We start from the raw sequence: 18,411 nt of genomic DNA on the forward strand, positions 1-18,411 counted from the left end.
TCTTATATGCTGGAAAATACAGTATGTCGTCTTATATGCTGGAAAATACAGTATGAGTCAGTGCTCAAAATGACAATTTTATATTCACATGCACACAATTTTAAATTTATTTATTAATCAAACATATTTATTGACTACCCAACATGCAACATGGCACTGTTCTAGTCACTTGAGATATATCAGTGAAAAAAGTCTGTCTGTGTGCATCTAAAGATTCCTGTCTATGTACATCTAAGTTTAGTGAGGGAGATAGAAGATAAAATATAAAAATTTAAAAAAATCAACTTTATAATAGAGTAGGTCCTTGGGTTACATGGGAGACCCATTCCTACGGCGCCACGTGACCCGGTTTTCACCGTAAGTTGGAACCCACCTACATAAGCACCTATGTCCCTCACATGGAGCACACACACAGCAGTAATGAAGTGAAACAGTAAGAAAAAATTAAAAGAATGATAACAATTCCTGACCTCTACTTGTGGTAAAGACATAATAAAAAGCATAAAGCACATATGTACATACGTCGAAATGACGGAACTTTTTTTTTATAAATAAATGGGAGATGGTGATGTGACCAGGAAATGCTTTATATAGAGTCTGACGTAACCCAAGGACTGCCTGTATTAGCAGTTGAGTGATAGGCGAAAAAATAGAACAGCATAAGAGGGATCAGGAGGACATTAGGAAGAGGTCTTATTTTCTAGCCATTGTGAGTGCGTGTGTGTGTGTGTGTGTGTGTGTGTGTGTGTGTGTGTAAGATCCAGTATGGTAAGAGAATGAGGAGTGAACCAAACTCCTGCTCTCCATTCCTTAAACCACATGTGTCAAACACAAGGCCCGCGGGCCAAATCCGTCCCGCCAGGCCTTGCAATGTGGCCCGCACCGCGCTGTCATCACTGCACTCCACTGCGTTTCCATCACAATGACAGTTTATGACTGTTCAGTAAACCATTCGGCCCGCGATTTAGGCTGGATTTTAGATTTTGGCCCCTTCTCTGACTGAGTTCGACACCCCTAGTAAACCCTGCTTCCCTCAGGCATCTTAGACTCCAGGAGCCCTCACTGAACCTCCTACCTCATCTGCCTAGTGACACCTGAGTCAAAATGTTCCAGCCCTGCTCTCCCCTGCATCCGCTACTGCTTTTTGTTGATCCTAAGTTTTCCCGCCTTTACTCTCACTGTTTTATTTCCCTTCAAGCACTTGTTCTTTCTTGCCTAATCTATCACAAAAGCTCGCAGCAGTTCTGCTTTCATCTATCTCAACCTGGACTATTTCCTGCGAATTCCCTTTGCCCTTTGGAGCCAGAATATTTTGAAATGCCTATGATCATGTCTCTCAGTGGCTGAAGTATTAGTGATCTTTGAAAAAATAATCATCAAGAACTATTTAAAAAGGGAAGGAATGTATGAATTATTGAAAAAAATGAATGTCAGAAGACCTAAGTTCAGTCAACTTCAAAGAAAATTTGGGGTGCTGGACATTTTCCTCCAACAAAAGAGAAGGTTTAGCTAAAAATCACTTCCAATTCTCAAGTTTGTGAATTTAGCTCTTCCTGGAGAAGGGTGAATGAGGATTGTGGTGAGTAAAGAGACGTCTTCTCAGTTTGAAAAAGGAGAGTACTTGTGATGTAACTCAGGGGAAGATATTGGAAATATTAAGTACTGTTCCTATTCATCTGCTTCCTTACCTCAAACATCCCAGTCACCTATTAAAAAAAAAAAAAAAATCCTCCTTAAGGCCAACCCATAGCATAAACTAAGAAAAAGCAAACAAAGTCTTTTAAAAAAAGAGTTGGGAAGTCAGTCTAACCAGATGGAAAATGCCAACCCCATTTTTTTTTCTATGAGAGTTGAGAAAGTGAATTCAGGCTTGCTTCCCTTTAAAATATTGGCCACTCTTTAGATCTGTCCTTCCCTTCTTCATGGCTTCAAAAGTCTTTCATGTTATCAATGGAAAAAGGAGAGTCTAAAAGCAACCCTCACCACTGGACTCCTTCACCATTTTCCCCAGTGCCTGAACCATGTGGTATTTTATTTTGTGGTTTATGAGTTCAAGTAGGTATTTCTTTGTCTTGTTTTGATTTTGGTGAGTGATCAGCATACTTGGAATAAAGGAGCAGAGAAATTGAAGGTAATTGCCACATGGTTACTTAAGTTCATTTCTCCTCTTTTCCTTTGTGACATAAATTTATCCCCCTAATATAAATTGTATGATAAATTTGTGTGGGTTTTTGTAGGCCCTGTGTCTTCCTTTCCCTGATAAATAACGTCTTTTTGAAAACAAAGAAGAAATAGGCAAAACTCAGACATGTGAAAATACAACAACTAACTTTACATGACAATATATTGTATGGTAACATGTCAGGCACATATTAATCCCTGTAACTGGCATTGGGTTTGCTTCTGCTTCAGTTCTAATTGTTGGGTAGCTAGCTCTGTTTTATTCACACTAGACCATCTTAAATGCATTAAAATAGCTTGTGAGATTGTTAGTTTAAAAAGGCCCTATAATACCCTTATCAGAGTAGCTGCATATGACCTTGACTTCCTCAAAGACCTCTAAAATACGCACGTGGCATTTTCAGATTCATTATGAGCGAATAAGCACAGTTGACCTTCTTGCCTAAATAATTAGCATTCCAAACAAGCCTAAACTAAAAACTAGGATGTGAGTTGTTAATCCTACTATCCATACATATGAAGAGTGCTTTCAGCCTATGATGATATCAAAACATTAACTTTAAAAGTGTCGTTCTGAGGGAACCAAGAGTAGCAGAAAAATATTGTCTATTCCTTTTGAAACATGTAAAACAGACTGTGGAAAATTTCCACTTGACCCATACTTTAAACATCCTGTAATATCTCTACTATGCCAAATATAGAGATTTATTTTTAATAACTTCTCTAGTGATAACACACGTGGTTTAAGTTCAAGAGAAAATAAAATAAGGAAAGCAAAAGATTAATGGATGCAGAATTTCTATAACTAACATTTATTTCAAAGGCCCCAGATATCTGTGAAGCAGCTTGCATTTAAATGTTTTAACTTTCTACAGTTCAGCAACATTGCCCTTCAAAGCATGTTTTTATCAACAACTTTTATAGTAACTTTGCTCAGTTTTAACAGCGTTACTATGAATTTCAAGACTTCAGACATTTTCCACACTCTTTCTTTTATTGAGAATACATGAGGGCTTGAAGAAATGTCAGCACTCTCTAATGTATGTGTTTTTAGTATTCTAGACTAAAATGTAGATTTTAGAGCCAGACTACTTGGGTTTGCATCCCAGCTCCGCCATTCCCTCACTTTGTGTAACCAAGTACCAATTTCTTACCCTGTCTTAGGAGTCTCAGTTTCCTCATCTGTAAAGTTTGAATAATAGTAACTTCCATGTAGAAAATTTATGAGATTAAATGAGTTGATACATGTTAAGACCTCAGAACAATGCCTCACACATTGTAAGCAAAGAGTAGATATTAACTTTATTACATATATAGACATATATTTACATATGAATAGATATATAAAGTCTAAATCCATAAGCTTCATTTAAAGTGAATTATTCCTCATCCTAGTTGGTTTTTCTCAGAGGGTAGAGTGTCGGTCTGTGGACCAAAGGGTCTCGGGTTTGACCAGTCAAGGGCACGTACCTGGGTTGCAGGCTCCTCCCTGGCCGGGGCCCTGGTTCTGGGCGCATGCAGAAGTCAGCCAGTTGATGTGTTTCTTTCACATCGATGTTTCTTTCTGTCCCTCTCTAAAAAAATCAGTGAAAAAAAAAACAACAACCCTTGTTGAGGATTGATTAAAAATAAAATAAATAAAGTGAATTATTCCTCAAATAATCATCCTTTGCATAATAAGTTTTCTCAGTTGACTGTGTCAGCATAGGAACCATGGAGAGTGGAATGTCAGGTTCTTGCCTCCCAGGTAAATGAGAAGCATGTTTATTGTACTGAAACAAAGAAAATGAAACCATGAAGAATGCCTTTGCAGAATTTGTAGTCCCAGTCTGTTTATTGTGGGTCTGACAGCACATCTGCATCATCACCTCTGCTGAGTTAGCAGACACTGACAGTGCTGGGAAAGGACTCTTGAATGCCTTTCTGGGGCTCCAGTTTGCAGCTCTGGCTCTGTTGGTCCAGGGCTCCCATTAGTAATTACTGATGTGCTTTGCATTCCCAGCACATAACGCAAGAGGATTAACATTTGTTGTGCAAAAAAAAAAAAAAAAAAAAAAAAAAAGGAACACTAGTATTTCTTATAGTGGACTTTCTTTGTTTTACCAGGTTTAATTCAATAGCTTTCCTTTGTTTATATAAGGCTTTCTGCATTTTACATGGTCCCCATCAGAAAATGTTGGCAAGCTTCAAGAACTGTGCACTGAAACATCGATGGGCTCTCTGCAAAATGTCACAGACCCCAGACACACTATTTCTGAAACATTGTTGTGAAGAAAAATATGCAAATGTTCTTACTGTGCAGGATCCATTATCTAAGTGATGAGCTTGTTCCATTTTTCAAATTATGTTGTGGGGAGAATCATGACTATTTTAAGGGTCAAAAATGAGGAAATGCAAACTCTTAACTGTGGCATTCTTTCAGCTACTAAAACTAAAAAAATACATGTCTCTGTATTCTTAAGTTCCATGTTTGATTTTTAGTCAGTGGCTAAAGATGGAGGAGAGCATTGCCAGTTTACAAAGTTATGTTTATATAAACTGAGGGGCATCACAGAATATTACACTACAGTTGCCTTGTCTGTAAAATAAAAGGAATAATAATGTCATTCAATATAGTTGACCAATTTATTTATGAGAATAGTGAAATAAATAATCCATTCAAATTCTGAATTAGAAATATCACTTGCTATTTGAATTAGAAATATTACTTGCTATTTATGTAACATTTGCTTAATATATTTCTTTTCTTTAGGCCAGGACTTCTCAACATCAGTGAGCCCGCTGCACAGCCCTGGCTGGCAGACACATGGCCTAACACTGGCAACAATCACAATGACTGCTCCATCAATTGCTGCACCGCAGGCAGTGGGAACAGCGATAGCAACCTCACTACCTACAGTCGCCCAGGTTAGAGACCCTGAGACATCTTGATAAATTTCTTTTTTTTTTTTTTTCTTGATAAATTTCTTTCCCTCCCTACCTTGGAAGGGAAAACTTGATCAACATTTTCGTGAAATTCTGAGTATGGTTTGGCAGTCTAGCCTATTTACTTTTCCATCCCTACATCTCCACAATTTATTCTCCCACAAAAATGATTCTCAGTGTATGATGGAAGTATGGAGAATATAAACTCCAGAATAGGAATAAAATTGGGAAAATTGAAATGATGTAAAAGTTTTCATCATAAAAATGTCTGCAGTTATAATTTTTAATTGTAATTAATTATTTTCAATATTTGGGGAATAAAACATCAAAATGTGAATAAACCTATAGTTTGAGAGAAGCAAATTCTTAACAGCAGTAATAATAATAGTAACAACTATGTAACAATAATAAAAATGTTTAATTAACTGAAATTTAAAATCACATTTTTATAGTATAGAAGCAATCCTGATGACATAAGAAATATATATCTTTTGCAGATGTGTATGCATCTTTTATTTTGTGTTGTATGTTCTTGGTTCAGAAATATATGCAAGTAAATTATTTTGCTAAACTTTCATGCTACAATATGAATGTGTAGTATGTAATATTTGAATGGATAAAAATTATAAATGATTTTTGTTTTTAAAAACTTCAACATTCACAATATGGGAATATTAAAATAATTGTAAAGAATCAGAAGATATGAATATAAAAGTAAAATAATCTCTAATCCATAGAATTAAGAATAGGGAAACAGAACATGGCATTTAAGTAAAGATGGTATATATGTTATATAAAGAGCAATCATGTGTAATTTGTAGCTCTGGCCTGGAAAGAACTCCCAATAGGTGTGGATAGGAATGTAACATAACCCTGTGACCAAGTCCATGTTTTTCAAAGGTGCATATGCTAGTTGTCCAGACAGGTGGATGTTCACATAATTATAAATAAAAGGAAGACCATGCTGAGCTCTATATAAGAAAAAAAAAAGTATAATAGTCATTGAAATATATATGTAAAGCTGTGTTGTCTTATGTGGTAGCCTCTGGCTATAGGTGGCTATATTTAAATTTTAAAAATACAATTTAAAATGAAAATTTCTATTTTTTAATCTTTATTGTTGAAAGTATTACATATGGCCCCTTTTTTTCTCACATTGACTCCTTATAGCTGCCTCTGCACCCCACCCCAGGCCTCCACCACCTTATTGTCTGTGTTCATGGGTTATACATACATGCATACAAGTTATTTGGTTGATCTCTTCCCACCCACCCACCCACTCCCAATTCCCGCCTTCCCTCTGAGGTTCAACTGTCTGATCTGTACTTCTACGTCTGGGTCTATTTTGTTCATCATTATATTTTGTTCATTAGATTCCACATATCATGTGATACTTGTCTTTCTCTGACTGGCTTATTTAACTTAGCATAATACTCTCCAGGTCTCTCCATGCTGTCTCACAGGGTAAGAGATCCTTCTTTTTTTTACTGCTGTATAATATTCCCTGGTATAAATGTACCACGGCTTTTTTATCCAATTGTCTACTGATGGGCACTTGGGCTGTTTCCAGATCTTAGCTATTGTGAATTGCTATGAACATAAGGGTGCATATATTCTTTCTGATTGGTGTTTCTGGTTTCTTAGGATATATTCCTATAAGTCAGATCACTATGTCAAATGGTTGTTCAATTTTTTGTTTTTTTGAGGAAACTCCATACTGTTTCCATAATGGCTGCACCAGTCTGCATTACTCCTAGCAGTGTACTAAGGTTCCCTTTTCTCCACATTCTCGCCAGTACTTCTCATTTTTGACTTGTTGATGGTAGCCTTCCTGACAGATGTGAGGTGATACTTCATTGTCCTTTTAATTTGCATCTTTCTCATGACCAGTGACTTTGGGCATTTTTTCATATCTCTTGGCTATCAAAAGGTCTGCTTTGGTGGAATGTCTATTTAAGTCTTTTGCCCACTTTTTAACTGGATTGTTTGTCTTTCTTTTGTTAAGTTGTATGATGAGTTCTTTATATATTTTAGATATTAACCCTTTATCAGATGTATCATTGGAAAATATGTTCTCCCATACAGTGAGCTGCCTTTTCATTTTGTTGATTATTTCTTGTGCTGTGCAGAAGCTTTTTATTTTGATGTAGTCTCATTTATTTATTTTCTCCTTAGTTTCCTTTTCCTAGGAGATGAATCTGAAAACATGTTGCTATGAGAGATGTCTAAGATCTGTCTGCCTATGGTTTCTTTTAAGATTTTTATGGTTTCACATCCTACATTTTCGTCTTTTATCCATTTTGATTTAATTTTTGTGTATGGTATAAGTTGATGGTCTAGTTACATTATTTTTGCCCATATCTAATTTTTCCAGCACCATTTATTGAAGAGATTGCTCTTGCCTTCTTTGTCAGATATTAGTTCAGCGTATGGCTTGGGTCATTTTCTGGGGTCTCTGTTCTGTTCCAATGAAGTATATGCCTTTTCCTGTGCTAGTACCAGGCTGTTTTGATTACAGTGGCTTTGTATTATAACTTGATATCTGGTATTGTTATCCCTCCAATTTTATTCTTTCTCCAGATTGCCGTGGCTATTCAGGATCTTTTTTGTTGTTGTTGTTCCATATACATTTTTGGAGTTTTTGCTCCATACTTGTGAAATGTGCCATTGGTTCTTTAATAGGGATTATGTTGAATCTATAGATTGCTTTGGGTAGTAAGGACATTTTAATGATGTTAAGTCTATCTATCCATGAATTGTTATATTCTTCTACTTTTTTATATCTTCCTCTATCTCTTTTTTCAATATCCTGTGGTTTTCTGAGTATAAATCGTGTACCTCCTCAGTTAAATTTATTACAAAGTATCTTAATATTTTTGTTGCTATGATAAATGAGAGTATTTAGTTTCTCTTTCTAAGAATTCATTATTGGTGTATAAAATGCCATCAATTACTGGGTATTAGTTTTGTATCCTGCTACATTGCCAAACTCCTTTATTAAGTCTAGTAGGTTTTTTTGTTTGTTTGTTGGGTTTTTTTATGGAGTCATTAGTGTTTTCTGTGAACATTATCATGTCATCTGCAAATAATGAGAGTTTTACTTCCTCCTTTCCAATTTGGATGGCTTTTATGTTTTCTTCTTGCATGATCGCTGTGACTAGGACTTCCAGTAATTGAATAAGAGTGATGAAAGCAGATATCCCTGTCTTGTTCCTGTTCTTAAGGGACATTGTTTTAGTTTTTGCCCATTGAGTATGATGTTGGCTGTAGGCTTGTCATATGTGGCTTTTATTATGTGAAGGTATGATCATATTTAAGTTTGCATTTTAGTATCAACCATGTTCATTTATCATTTTTTAAGATATCCAATCTTCAAGGTGACCTACTTTGCTGAGAGTGTTTACCAAAAATGGGTGTTGGATTTTGTCCAATGCTTTTTCTGCATCTGTTGATATGATCATGTTATTTTTGTTTTTTGATTTGTTTATGTAATGTATCACATTTATTGATTTGCAAATATTGTACCAGCCTTGCATCCCTGGAATAAATCCCAGTTGGTCATGGTGTCTGACCTTTTAATATATTTCTGTATCTGACTTGCTGAAGTTCTTCATTCTTACTAGGCACAATCAAGTGTTCAGTTGCCACATGTGGCTAGTGGCTATTGGTATTCACAATGCAGAACAGAACATGCCCATTATCTCTAGCACTCAGTTAGAAAGACTGGGGAAGAGAAATGTTGTTGCCAAATCTTTGTGGCCTTTAATAATATTTCTTAACCACTATTCAACAAAAGTTAATACCTATAAATTAAAAATTAAAATTGCTAAAGGCCAGATGAATAAAATATTTCTGCTCCTTATGTCATTTATTATTGAACTGACAAGTAGTCGAACTTAGTATTAGGGAAGTTGCAATTTTTCTTAAGATCATATTTAAGTTTGCATCTATAATATCAACCATGTTCATTTATCATTTTTTTAAAATGTCCATCTTCAAGGTGACCTATTAATTTTGGTGCCACTAGGAGCTACATGAATAATATAATACTATTTTTATCATTGTAGCTTCACTAATTTTTTTAAAATTGTAAAATATTTAATTTTAAATTATGATTTGACTTTCTCCTACTTTTTAAATATTGTAATAGCAGGCTTTAAATATTTCTATGTAAATTTATCAGTTATTTCATTCTCCAATATTGAAGGAAAAATTAAAGGGAAATTAAGATAGTAGACATAATAGATATTATTTCATATTTTATTTGATTAAATTACCCCAGTTACTTATGATTCCTTTTGCCATCAATATTGACATTCTTGTGATCTCTGTTCTGTCCCATTGATCAATCTTCCTATTCTTTTGCCAGTACCAGGCTGTTTTGATTATAGTGGCTTTGTAGTATAACTTGATATGTGGTATTGTGGTCCCTCCAACTTTGTAAAACAATGAAAAAAAATGATTAGTTTCTTTCCCTGAATGATTATCCTACATGAGCAAGAGAATAAGTAATAAAATTTCCTGAGCACTATATACTATCACTCCTTTGCTCCTCATATCTTTTGAGCAGAGGTACTTTCTAAAATACTTAAATCTCATGTTCTTTGATAAGGGGGCAGAGTTGTTTTTTTCTTTGTTTGGATTCTGAACTTATATACTTTGTTCTATTGCTTCAATAGCTAACTAGTAGCTTCAAGTAATTCAATCACTACAGACTAGAAAATTTTAATCAGACACATAAATTATTCATAAAGTTATTCATATATGTATTATTTTGGTGGAATTTCTCTTAATAGGGTTGTTAAAGAAAAGTTATACTAAATTGGGAAAATTATTTACTATATAGCACTAGCAGAATAAATTCCGTGTGTCCTTTCTTATTTCATCAAATTTTAATTGTTTTCTTTAGAAAGCACATGTAAATACTTGGCCCTTTCCTTCTATCTTATTTGTTCTTGACATAACAATTTTACTGTGACTCGCAAAGCTACTTACAAAGAAATTTAAAACAAATAACCATGGAGAATGACTTTTTCCTTTTCCTCTTCGTTGCACATAGCTGATTGTATAGCAAATTATAACAACCAACTGGATAACAAACAAACAAATCTGATGCTCCCTGAGTCAACTGTTTATGGTGATGTGGACCTTAGTAACAAAATCAATGAGATGAAAACCTTCAATAGCCCAAATCTGAAGGATGGGCGTTTTGTCAATCCATCAGGGCAGCCCACTCCCTACGCCACCACCCAGCTCATCCAGTCAAACCTCAGCAACAACATGAACAACGGCAGTGGGGACTCCAGCGAGAAGCACTGGAAGCCGCCTGGGCAGCAGAAACAAGAAATGGCGCCGATTCAGTATAACATCATGGAGCAAAACAAACTGAACAAAGGTGAAGAGCTTTGCCTTCATTCCCATTCTTTTCTGTATCGGTACCCTTAACCCTTCTGCCCTACGTGCGGAAACTCATCCGGCACTAGCAAGCGAACCCTTCCCTTTGTCACTGAAGTATTCTTATTTCTTTGGTCTAAAAATGTCCAGTGTCAAAGAGTTAGTTAGCACAACAATAACCTTGGAAATTGATTTTAAAATAAATATAAGTATTTTTGAATGGTTTTGATATTAATTTAAATTTAATCGTAGGTGAGGGATTGCTTAGGACAGACGATCTTTTATTCATAAGGCAGATGTACAACCGTCACAATACCTCACATTTTAAATAAATAGACTATTTCATTTTTCCAGTCAAGGATGGAAGATAATTGCTTCTATATGGTCATATAAATGAATGGCACTTTTATATCAAACTGAAGAAAAATAATTAAATTGAACTGGAGAAGTGGTTCAGTTTGCTGTCTCTCTCTCACCTCATGTGGTTACTGTATGATTGTAGAACCTAACTTTCTTTGGTTGACCTGATTGAAGTCTGTCAGGATAGAACCTAAAATAAATTGAGTTTAGTGTTAACTTGTCGCAGCAGAATGGTATTTTATGGCCAGAGGGGAATGTTTCTCTATTGTAATATGTGTGAGTTTGAAGAGAGTGGTATTTGATTTCTTTGTAGTCCTTCAGGCTACTGCTTTAATAACATGATTTGTAAAGTTATGTCATAAAAAAAAGCGATTGCTCTCATTTGAATAGATCAGGCAATTTTGTGTGAGTGTTGACGTAAAAGATACATTTTATTGTAGATAGAGATATAGACTTATTTTTCTTTAGCCTTGAGTTTTGAGACCTCTTTTTTTAAAAAAATAGGACAGATTACACAACAACTTAAACCTACTATTTTGTTTAAGTTAGTATTATATGTTCTAATTTAATAATACACATCTTGCTTTTTTTTAAGTATAAGAAAACCCTTGATTGGTATAATAACCCAGTTAAATAAATATTTCTTAAGATTCTTGCACAAGTTCATGACAAAGGCTGACAAAGATGCATAAGACTGTTCTGCAGTCATAGAGTTTGTAGTGAGGATTCAAACTTTTTATAGTATTCCTCCATAGTACACGGCTTTCCTGTGGACTGTGGAAAGGTCTGACAGCCCTCTGTACAAATATTTCAGAACTCTGATTTATTGTTTATACTGCTTGTAAACAGACTTGGTATGTGAAACTATAATAAAGACGCTGGCATGCAACTAGACTGACAGATTATTACTCATTACATTCCAGTGGTGAGTTTATCATTTAGACTGTTCCCTCTGCCTTTGTGGCAGATTGAAATACTTCGCTTTCTTATCATGGATATATTTTATTATATATAATCTTGTTGACAAGTTTCCTTTTTATTTTACTTATTTTTATTTTATTTTAAGACATGAAATTTCCTGATTTCTTATTGTTAAAATGATTCTGTTGCTCTATTTATAAAGGTAAGAAGTTAAGCAAATCTGATTTACAAAGAGTTTAAAGAGAAGAAATAATCTCTCATAGGAGTTGTTCACATCTATGTTTAGTCTAATTCATGTGAAAAAATGATGCAGATAATTTGTATTTTATAAATCATTTTTAAAAATTTATTTTAAATTGAATTTATTGGGGTGACATTGGTTAATAAATAAGGTTTGGGGTATACAATTCTATAATAAATCATCTGTATATTGTATCATGTGTTTACCACCCCAAGTCAAGTCTCCTTATAAATCTTAAAGGAGTCATGTTTAAAGGTCTTTTTTTTTTCCTTGACTTTTCCTCTGGAACATTTACACATGTCTTAGCAAGTGATAAACATAATGGTTTAAAAAGCCTAATTGTGTTAAATGATTGAGGCAGCAAAAAGAAAATAAATGTTTAATTGTTTTCATCCAAAATGTCTAGATTATCGAGCAAATGACACAATTCCTCCAACTATCCCATACAACCAATCATATGACCAGAATACAGGAGGATCCTACAATAGTTCTGACCGGGGCAGTAGTACATCTGGTAAGTAAGGGGAAAGAAAGAGAAAGTCGGCATTTCTTTTCAAAAACTGTTGCATTATAAGATTATGAATTGAATGCTAATGAACTGAAGTGTATATATGACCTGTCTATAAATTCATGTAATTTTAATCTTTGAGATATAGGTCTTATCTCTGTAATTTGAAGAACTATCTATTTACAAAACCGTTTTATGTTCTAGTTACTAACAAAGATGAGGATCTTATTTTCCTCCTTGTTGAGGAGCTTTAATAAAACCAGAAGCATGAAGTAGTCTTTAAAGGCTGTTACACCTTTCCCAATTCCAAGCCAATTATAATTTTAAAATTTTGCATATATAGTTCATCTTCTAATGTTACCTTTTGAAGGCACATAAAATTTGACACTTGAGAATCAAAAGCCTCAGCGACAATATTGTGAGATCTAGGTACAATAGAAACTTGCCTCAGTTTATAAACTCTCCCTCAATTCTTGCAGTAAAACCTCATTAAGCAACTTCCCAACTTAAGTCTGCAAGTACCTCAGAAGTCACATTGATGCCTCTTCCCTGCAGTCTTCATGCTGTTGCAGCTGTTTGCCAGCTGTTTTCCTGATAGGGCCTGCAGATTGGAGCTTTTTAGTACTTAAGTCCTGTTTTTCTAATTAAAGGCAGTTCATTATTAGAACTAACATGTGGCAACTCACACCACAATGAGATCACAACCAATTGATCTTAACTCTATTATGTTTCCCCAGGACAGGGTAGAAATATCACTTCTGAACATCTGGACTAAAATTGTTGCTAGGTGCTTTGAGCCAAAGTGTCTCCACCTCTCTTTTATAATGAATACTAGAGGCCCAGGACACAAAATTCATGCACAGTGGGGGTGTTCCTCAGCCTGGCCTGCACCCTTTGGCAATCTGGGGCCTCTTGGGGGATGTCTGATGCCAGTTTAGGCCCTATCCTTGTAGTCAGACATCCGGCAGTTGAACATCTCTCTTGCAATCCTGGACCACTTGCCCCTAACCACTCATCTGCCTGCCTGCTCACTCCTAACTGCTCACTTGCCTGCCTGCTCAGTGCATGTCATAGCAACTGGTCGTTCTGGTCAGTCCAGTTGGTCCAGTCGCTTAGGTTTTTATAAATATATATATTGTATTTGCATTTTCCCATCTTTCCTTGATTAAGTAATGGTGATTGGGTATTTTATAACCTGTATTCTCATATTTGAATTAAAGAAGCTAAGAAATAGCTCTTTATTTTTTATATCTATTTTTATTCTACCATATGTTGATTTTTTAACAATTAAAATCTAATCAAATTACTTTTTTCCTTTTTAAAGTAAGTAAACCCTGAATTAACAGAAAATTTTCAAAGATCTACTCTTCTGAAAATTAGAAAATATGTTAATATTGATATCTCATGCATTTCATCTTTGAATTGTTAGCCACTTAGGAAATTACAACTTAATAGGGAAATATGAATCTGGGTTATTAATATTTAGTTGACTTTCTCCATCTCTCAGCTTCAATATCTAGATTCTGTTGTTCTACTGCTATTTATTACTAGGTATTCTGTGAACATTCGATGAATAGTTAAAAAAATGTCATATCTGGTGATAATCAGGGGAGAGAAGGAAGCAAGCAAATGAAGTGTAGGAGAGATTTTTGTTGTGATGTTAGGTCTGAGGACACAGATGGAGTTGTTACAGTAGATACGTGCCAGTAAATCAAGAGGAAAGCATTGGTTATAGTCAACTGCACAGTACGTGCTCAGCCATTCCAACACAGGCCGAATGCAGGAAGAAAGAAAGGAGACAATCATAATTTATTAGTGATAGCCTGTCCCTGGGCCCATACTTGGAGCAGTAGCTTATCAAGAATGCCTGGCTTAACAAACACTGATATTTGACTGAAAATTCCCAGGTGAAAAATAAATAAATAAATAAATAAATAAATAAATAAATAAATAAAGCTCATATGACCTGTTTTAGACCCCATGTAACTTGGGGCTGTTTCAAAAGGGGTTTTTTAAATTAAGATCAACACAATTCACAGAATTTGAAAGATCATATGTGGAAAACAATTATAGAATCATTGTCTATAATGTATATAAGAATCTAAAATGTATTATCATGGAGGGAGAGGATAAAGACTATATTATCTCAAAATAACTTTTGACCCAAGTTATTTTAAAATGAATACTCTAAAATGTTCAACTACCTGTGTTTAAAGAATGTGCCAGTTCTAAAATATGAACACTGGGGCACGTGAATAATTGGGCTATTTCCAATTTCTAAGAATGTGCAAGAAACATTATTTTACTCTAAACCATAAATTTATAGAAACAATGGCTAAATATACTTCTCTCCCTTTTTAAAAATAATTTTATGCTTCTTTTGTTGCTAGTTATATTCTTTCAGCAATTATTTTCATCTGCACCTGCTTTTCTGACAAAAAGTAGTAATTCCATTGTGCCTAAATCATTTCAATGGGCAAGTACAAATTATATATATTCAGTGATTTAGTGCAACAGTGGAACATTAATAGATCGTATCTGTATCATATTGTATTTAAAGTTCCAGTAATTAAATATTAAGAAGGAATTTCAGAAAGTATGTCTACAGCTCATTTGTTTTAGATGATAATCCATTGCTGTAAGAAGATTGCTGTCAATGATATAACTTGTAAAATTCATTTATGGTTTTATTGCTTTTTGCTATTTATTTTGCAATTAAATTGTACATCTTTGATTGTACAGTTCTGTTCAAAATTAATGAAGAAACGTGTTTTTCTTTATATATATGAATTATAATAAGATCATATTTACAGAAAATAACCCAAAGATGATAGAAAAATTTTAGAGGCCAGAAATAAAAGACTGAATTTCATTTTTTTTCAAGGGAGTCAAGGGCACAAGAAAGGGACACGAACACCCAAAGTACCAAAGCAAGGTGGCATGAACTGGGCAGATCTGCTTCCCCCACCCCCGGCGCATCCTCCTCCTCATAGTAACAGCGAAGAGTTCAGTATTTCTGTGGATGAAAGGTAAGAGGGATTTCAGAACAGTTATAAGTGGAACATATGATTCTTAAGTCCATACTAAGTAATTGTTCAACTATATCACCAAGGCAAGACTGATTCCTAGGGTCCCGAAACACTTGTCTCTGAAAAAAACAGAATCATGATAGGTCAGCAGGACTTATAAACCCTCCTCAGTGCTGCTGAAAAAGCAGAACTTGTGCCTTGGAAACTTCTTTTGGAGCTAAGAATCATAAATATAAACACAAACATATAAATACAAATTACTTATACATTTTACATTATATCCATACAGTTTACATATGTAAATATGGATATATTATGAGACCACATATATATTATTATAACATATATGATTTTATGGTTTTCAAATATCAGAACTTTCGTTGAAGATTTCTGAATTTTCATAAAGTAATGATGTGGGTTTGTGTCTTACCCAGAGCATCCTGAAAACTGTCTGTATTATATCACATTATGCTGAAAACTATAGAAATTTAAATCGACTGAATAGTCTCTCACAAGGATTTAACAAGTGTACATAATACACATGACAGCAGTTAGAAAGTTGGTGTGCTTCATCCACACTCCAGATTCTGTCGAACTGGACATGGTACCTCCCAACAAAACAAAGCAGCTACTTCACTGATCTGATCAGTAGAGAATTCACTGTATGTGGGGACTAACAACAACCCAAAGAAACCCTACAAAATCTACCTGAAAATGCAGTCTTCATAGAAGTGCATTGTTCTTTCATCGTGCGTGCACGCACGCACACACACACACACACACACACACACACACACACACACCGGTTTTATAGTTTCAACTATTCTGGGAAACAAAGTCTCTGTAGTTTTATTTTCCAATCGCTTAATTATAGAATATTGACCCATTGTTCCCAGCTGGAATGCAGGATTAGGTTCCTGCAAGCCAATGCTCACATTTTTGTTAAATGATCCAAACCTAAACAACTTATTGTTTTATGTGTGTTTTTGTTTAAAGACATCATCTATAGTATATATTTTTGATTCATTAACATTGAACTTACAGCCAACAGCACTATAAGTCATTCCTTTAAAAAGGTCATCTAATATATTTTTTCATTAAGATACTTCACAGTCTTTTTATCCTTGGGAACACTAGCCAGCACTTACTTAAGTAATACACTTGTGGCCATTTTATACAGAGAGAATGATATGGCACTATATAGACCATGAAAAGGACATCTACTTACAATATGATCATAGAAAGGAGGAGACAGAGCGTCACCTTGTTTGCACTCTGCTAGTGATGTGGTCATCAGATGACTTATTTTGTACCTCCCTGCACAAGTCTCTCGACTGATTGTGAATAAGCCATCAGTATTGACTTTGGGGTTACAGATAAATTTTAGTGAATAAGCAAATTTGCAGATATGGCATCTGCAAACAATACTGTTAGACTGTACTTTTAAAGATTCATTTTCTAGACCGTGATGATGACTTTAACTTCTATTTTAGTCCTAAAAAAAGAAACAAACAAATAAAAATAACAAGAACTGGAATAATTTGGCTCAGTGGACTGTGGACTGAAGAGTCCCAAGTTTAATTCTGGTCAAGGGCATATACTTTGGTTGTGGGCACATCCCCAGAAGAGGGTGTGCAGGAGGCAACTGATCGATGTTTCTCTCTCATCAGTGTTTCTAACTCTATATCCCTGTCCCTTCCTCTCTGCAAAATTCAATAAAATATATTTTTTTAAAAAGAACTGAAATGAAATAAGTGGATATAGTAATAAAACAAAAGTAGACACCTCTTGCTCCAACTGAGTCTAACTGGGAAGAATGAAGGTTTCCAGGGCTCCTGGCTTTTGTTCTTGACCTTGACAAATGAGAAGATTCTCAGTCAAGAGAAGGGGTATTGTGGACATGAGGACCATACAGTAATGTGGAATCCTGGAGAACTAGCATGAAACATATTGTAGTGAGTGAAAGGAAGCTGCGAAGGCAAATGTAAGCCAGATATCATGAATGTCTTGTATGCACTTATATTTTACTCTCTAGACAATGAGAGTCATTTATTACTTCAGAGCAAATGAATGACCAGGGAGTGATGTGTCTTATAATAAAGTAATTTGGGAAGCAGTATGAGAATGAAGAAAGATTGACTGGAGGCCAGGAGATGGATTAAAAGTTATTGCTGTAACACATACAGCAGATTTAAAAAGAGAAATAGCTTCTAAAGAATTTTTAGAGATAGACTAGAGATGAACTGGGGATACTTCGAGATAGAAGAGAGAAATAATTCAAAGAAACTGCAAGGTTTATAGTGTTATTTGTTGACACAGGAAACATCATGGTGGGATCAGTAAAGTAAAAGAAGATACAAAGAAATCATGTTACATGAGCCTCAACTTTCCTGAGCTCAGGGAAACAAGGCAGGTGGTGAAAAATGAACTAGAGAAAGTAGTAACGAGCGCAGTTTTGTATAAAGCAGTAAGTCACTGCCATTCTAATCAGTAACCATGCACACTGAGGTGGGAGACAAGGGAGAGGCATGAATGCTTTTCAGATCCATCTAGAGCAGTGGTTCTCAATTTTCCTAATGCCGCGACCCTTTAATATAGTTCCTCATGTTGTGGTGATTCCCAACCATAAAATTATTTTCGTTGCTACTTCATAACTGTAATTTTGCTACTCTTATGAATCGTAATGTAAATATCTGTGTTTTCCGATGGTCTTAAGTGACCCTGCTAATGGTTCTCAACGTGAGGGTCATGACTCACAGGTTGAGAACCACTGCTGTAGAGCCTAAGACCATCGGAAAACACAGAGCCTAAGACTCATTTTAGAAGTACTAAGTTGAATTACATATAATTCT

At 35.0% G+C, this 18,411-nt stretch overlaps 1 protein-coding gene across 8 annotated transcripts in view; it reads left to right on the forward strand.

The window, feature by feature from the left end:
* The window catches only part of ROBO1 (roundabout guidance receptor 1), a 997,335-nt gene that overhangs the window by 947,865 nt on the left and 31,059 nt on the right, over positions 1–18,411 (forward strand). For 6 of the 8 annotated variants that reach the window (XM_036444218.2, XM_045584063.1, XM_036444219.2 and 3 more), the window contains 4 exons: positions 4,934–5,088; positions 10,166–10,501; positions 12,429–12,536; positions 15,415–15,559. In XM_036444218.2, the coding sequence (XP_036300111.1) occupies positions 4,934–5,088; positions 10,166–10,501; positions 12,429–12,536; positions 15,415–15,559 (744 nt within the window). The remainder of the gene's footprint in view (positions 1–4,933; positions 5,089–10,165; positions 10,502–12,428; positions 12,537–15,414; positions 15,560–18,411) is intronic. The other 2 variants (XM_045584064.1, XM_036444223.2) reach the window with 1 other exon arrangement.

Source organism: Pipistrellus kuhlii, unplaced genomic scaffold, assembly GCF_014108245.1.
Source record: "Pipistrellus kuhlii isolate mPipKuh1 unplaced genomic scaffold, mPipKuh1.p scaffold_m20_p_2, whole genome shotgun sequence".
Taxonomy (NCBI): Eukaryota; Metazoa; Chordata; class Mammalia; order Chiroptera; family Vespertilionidae; genus Pipistrellus; species Pipistrellus kuhlii.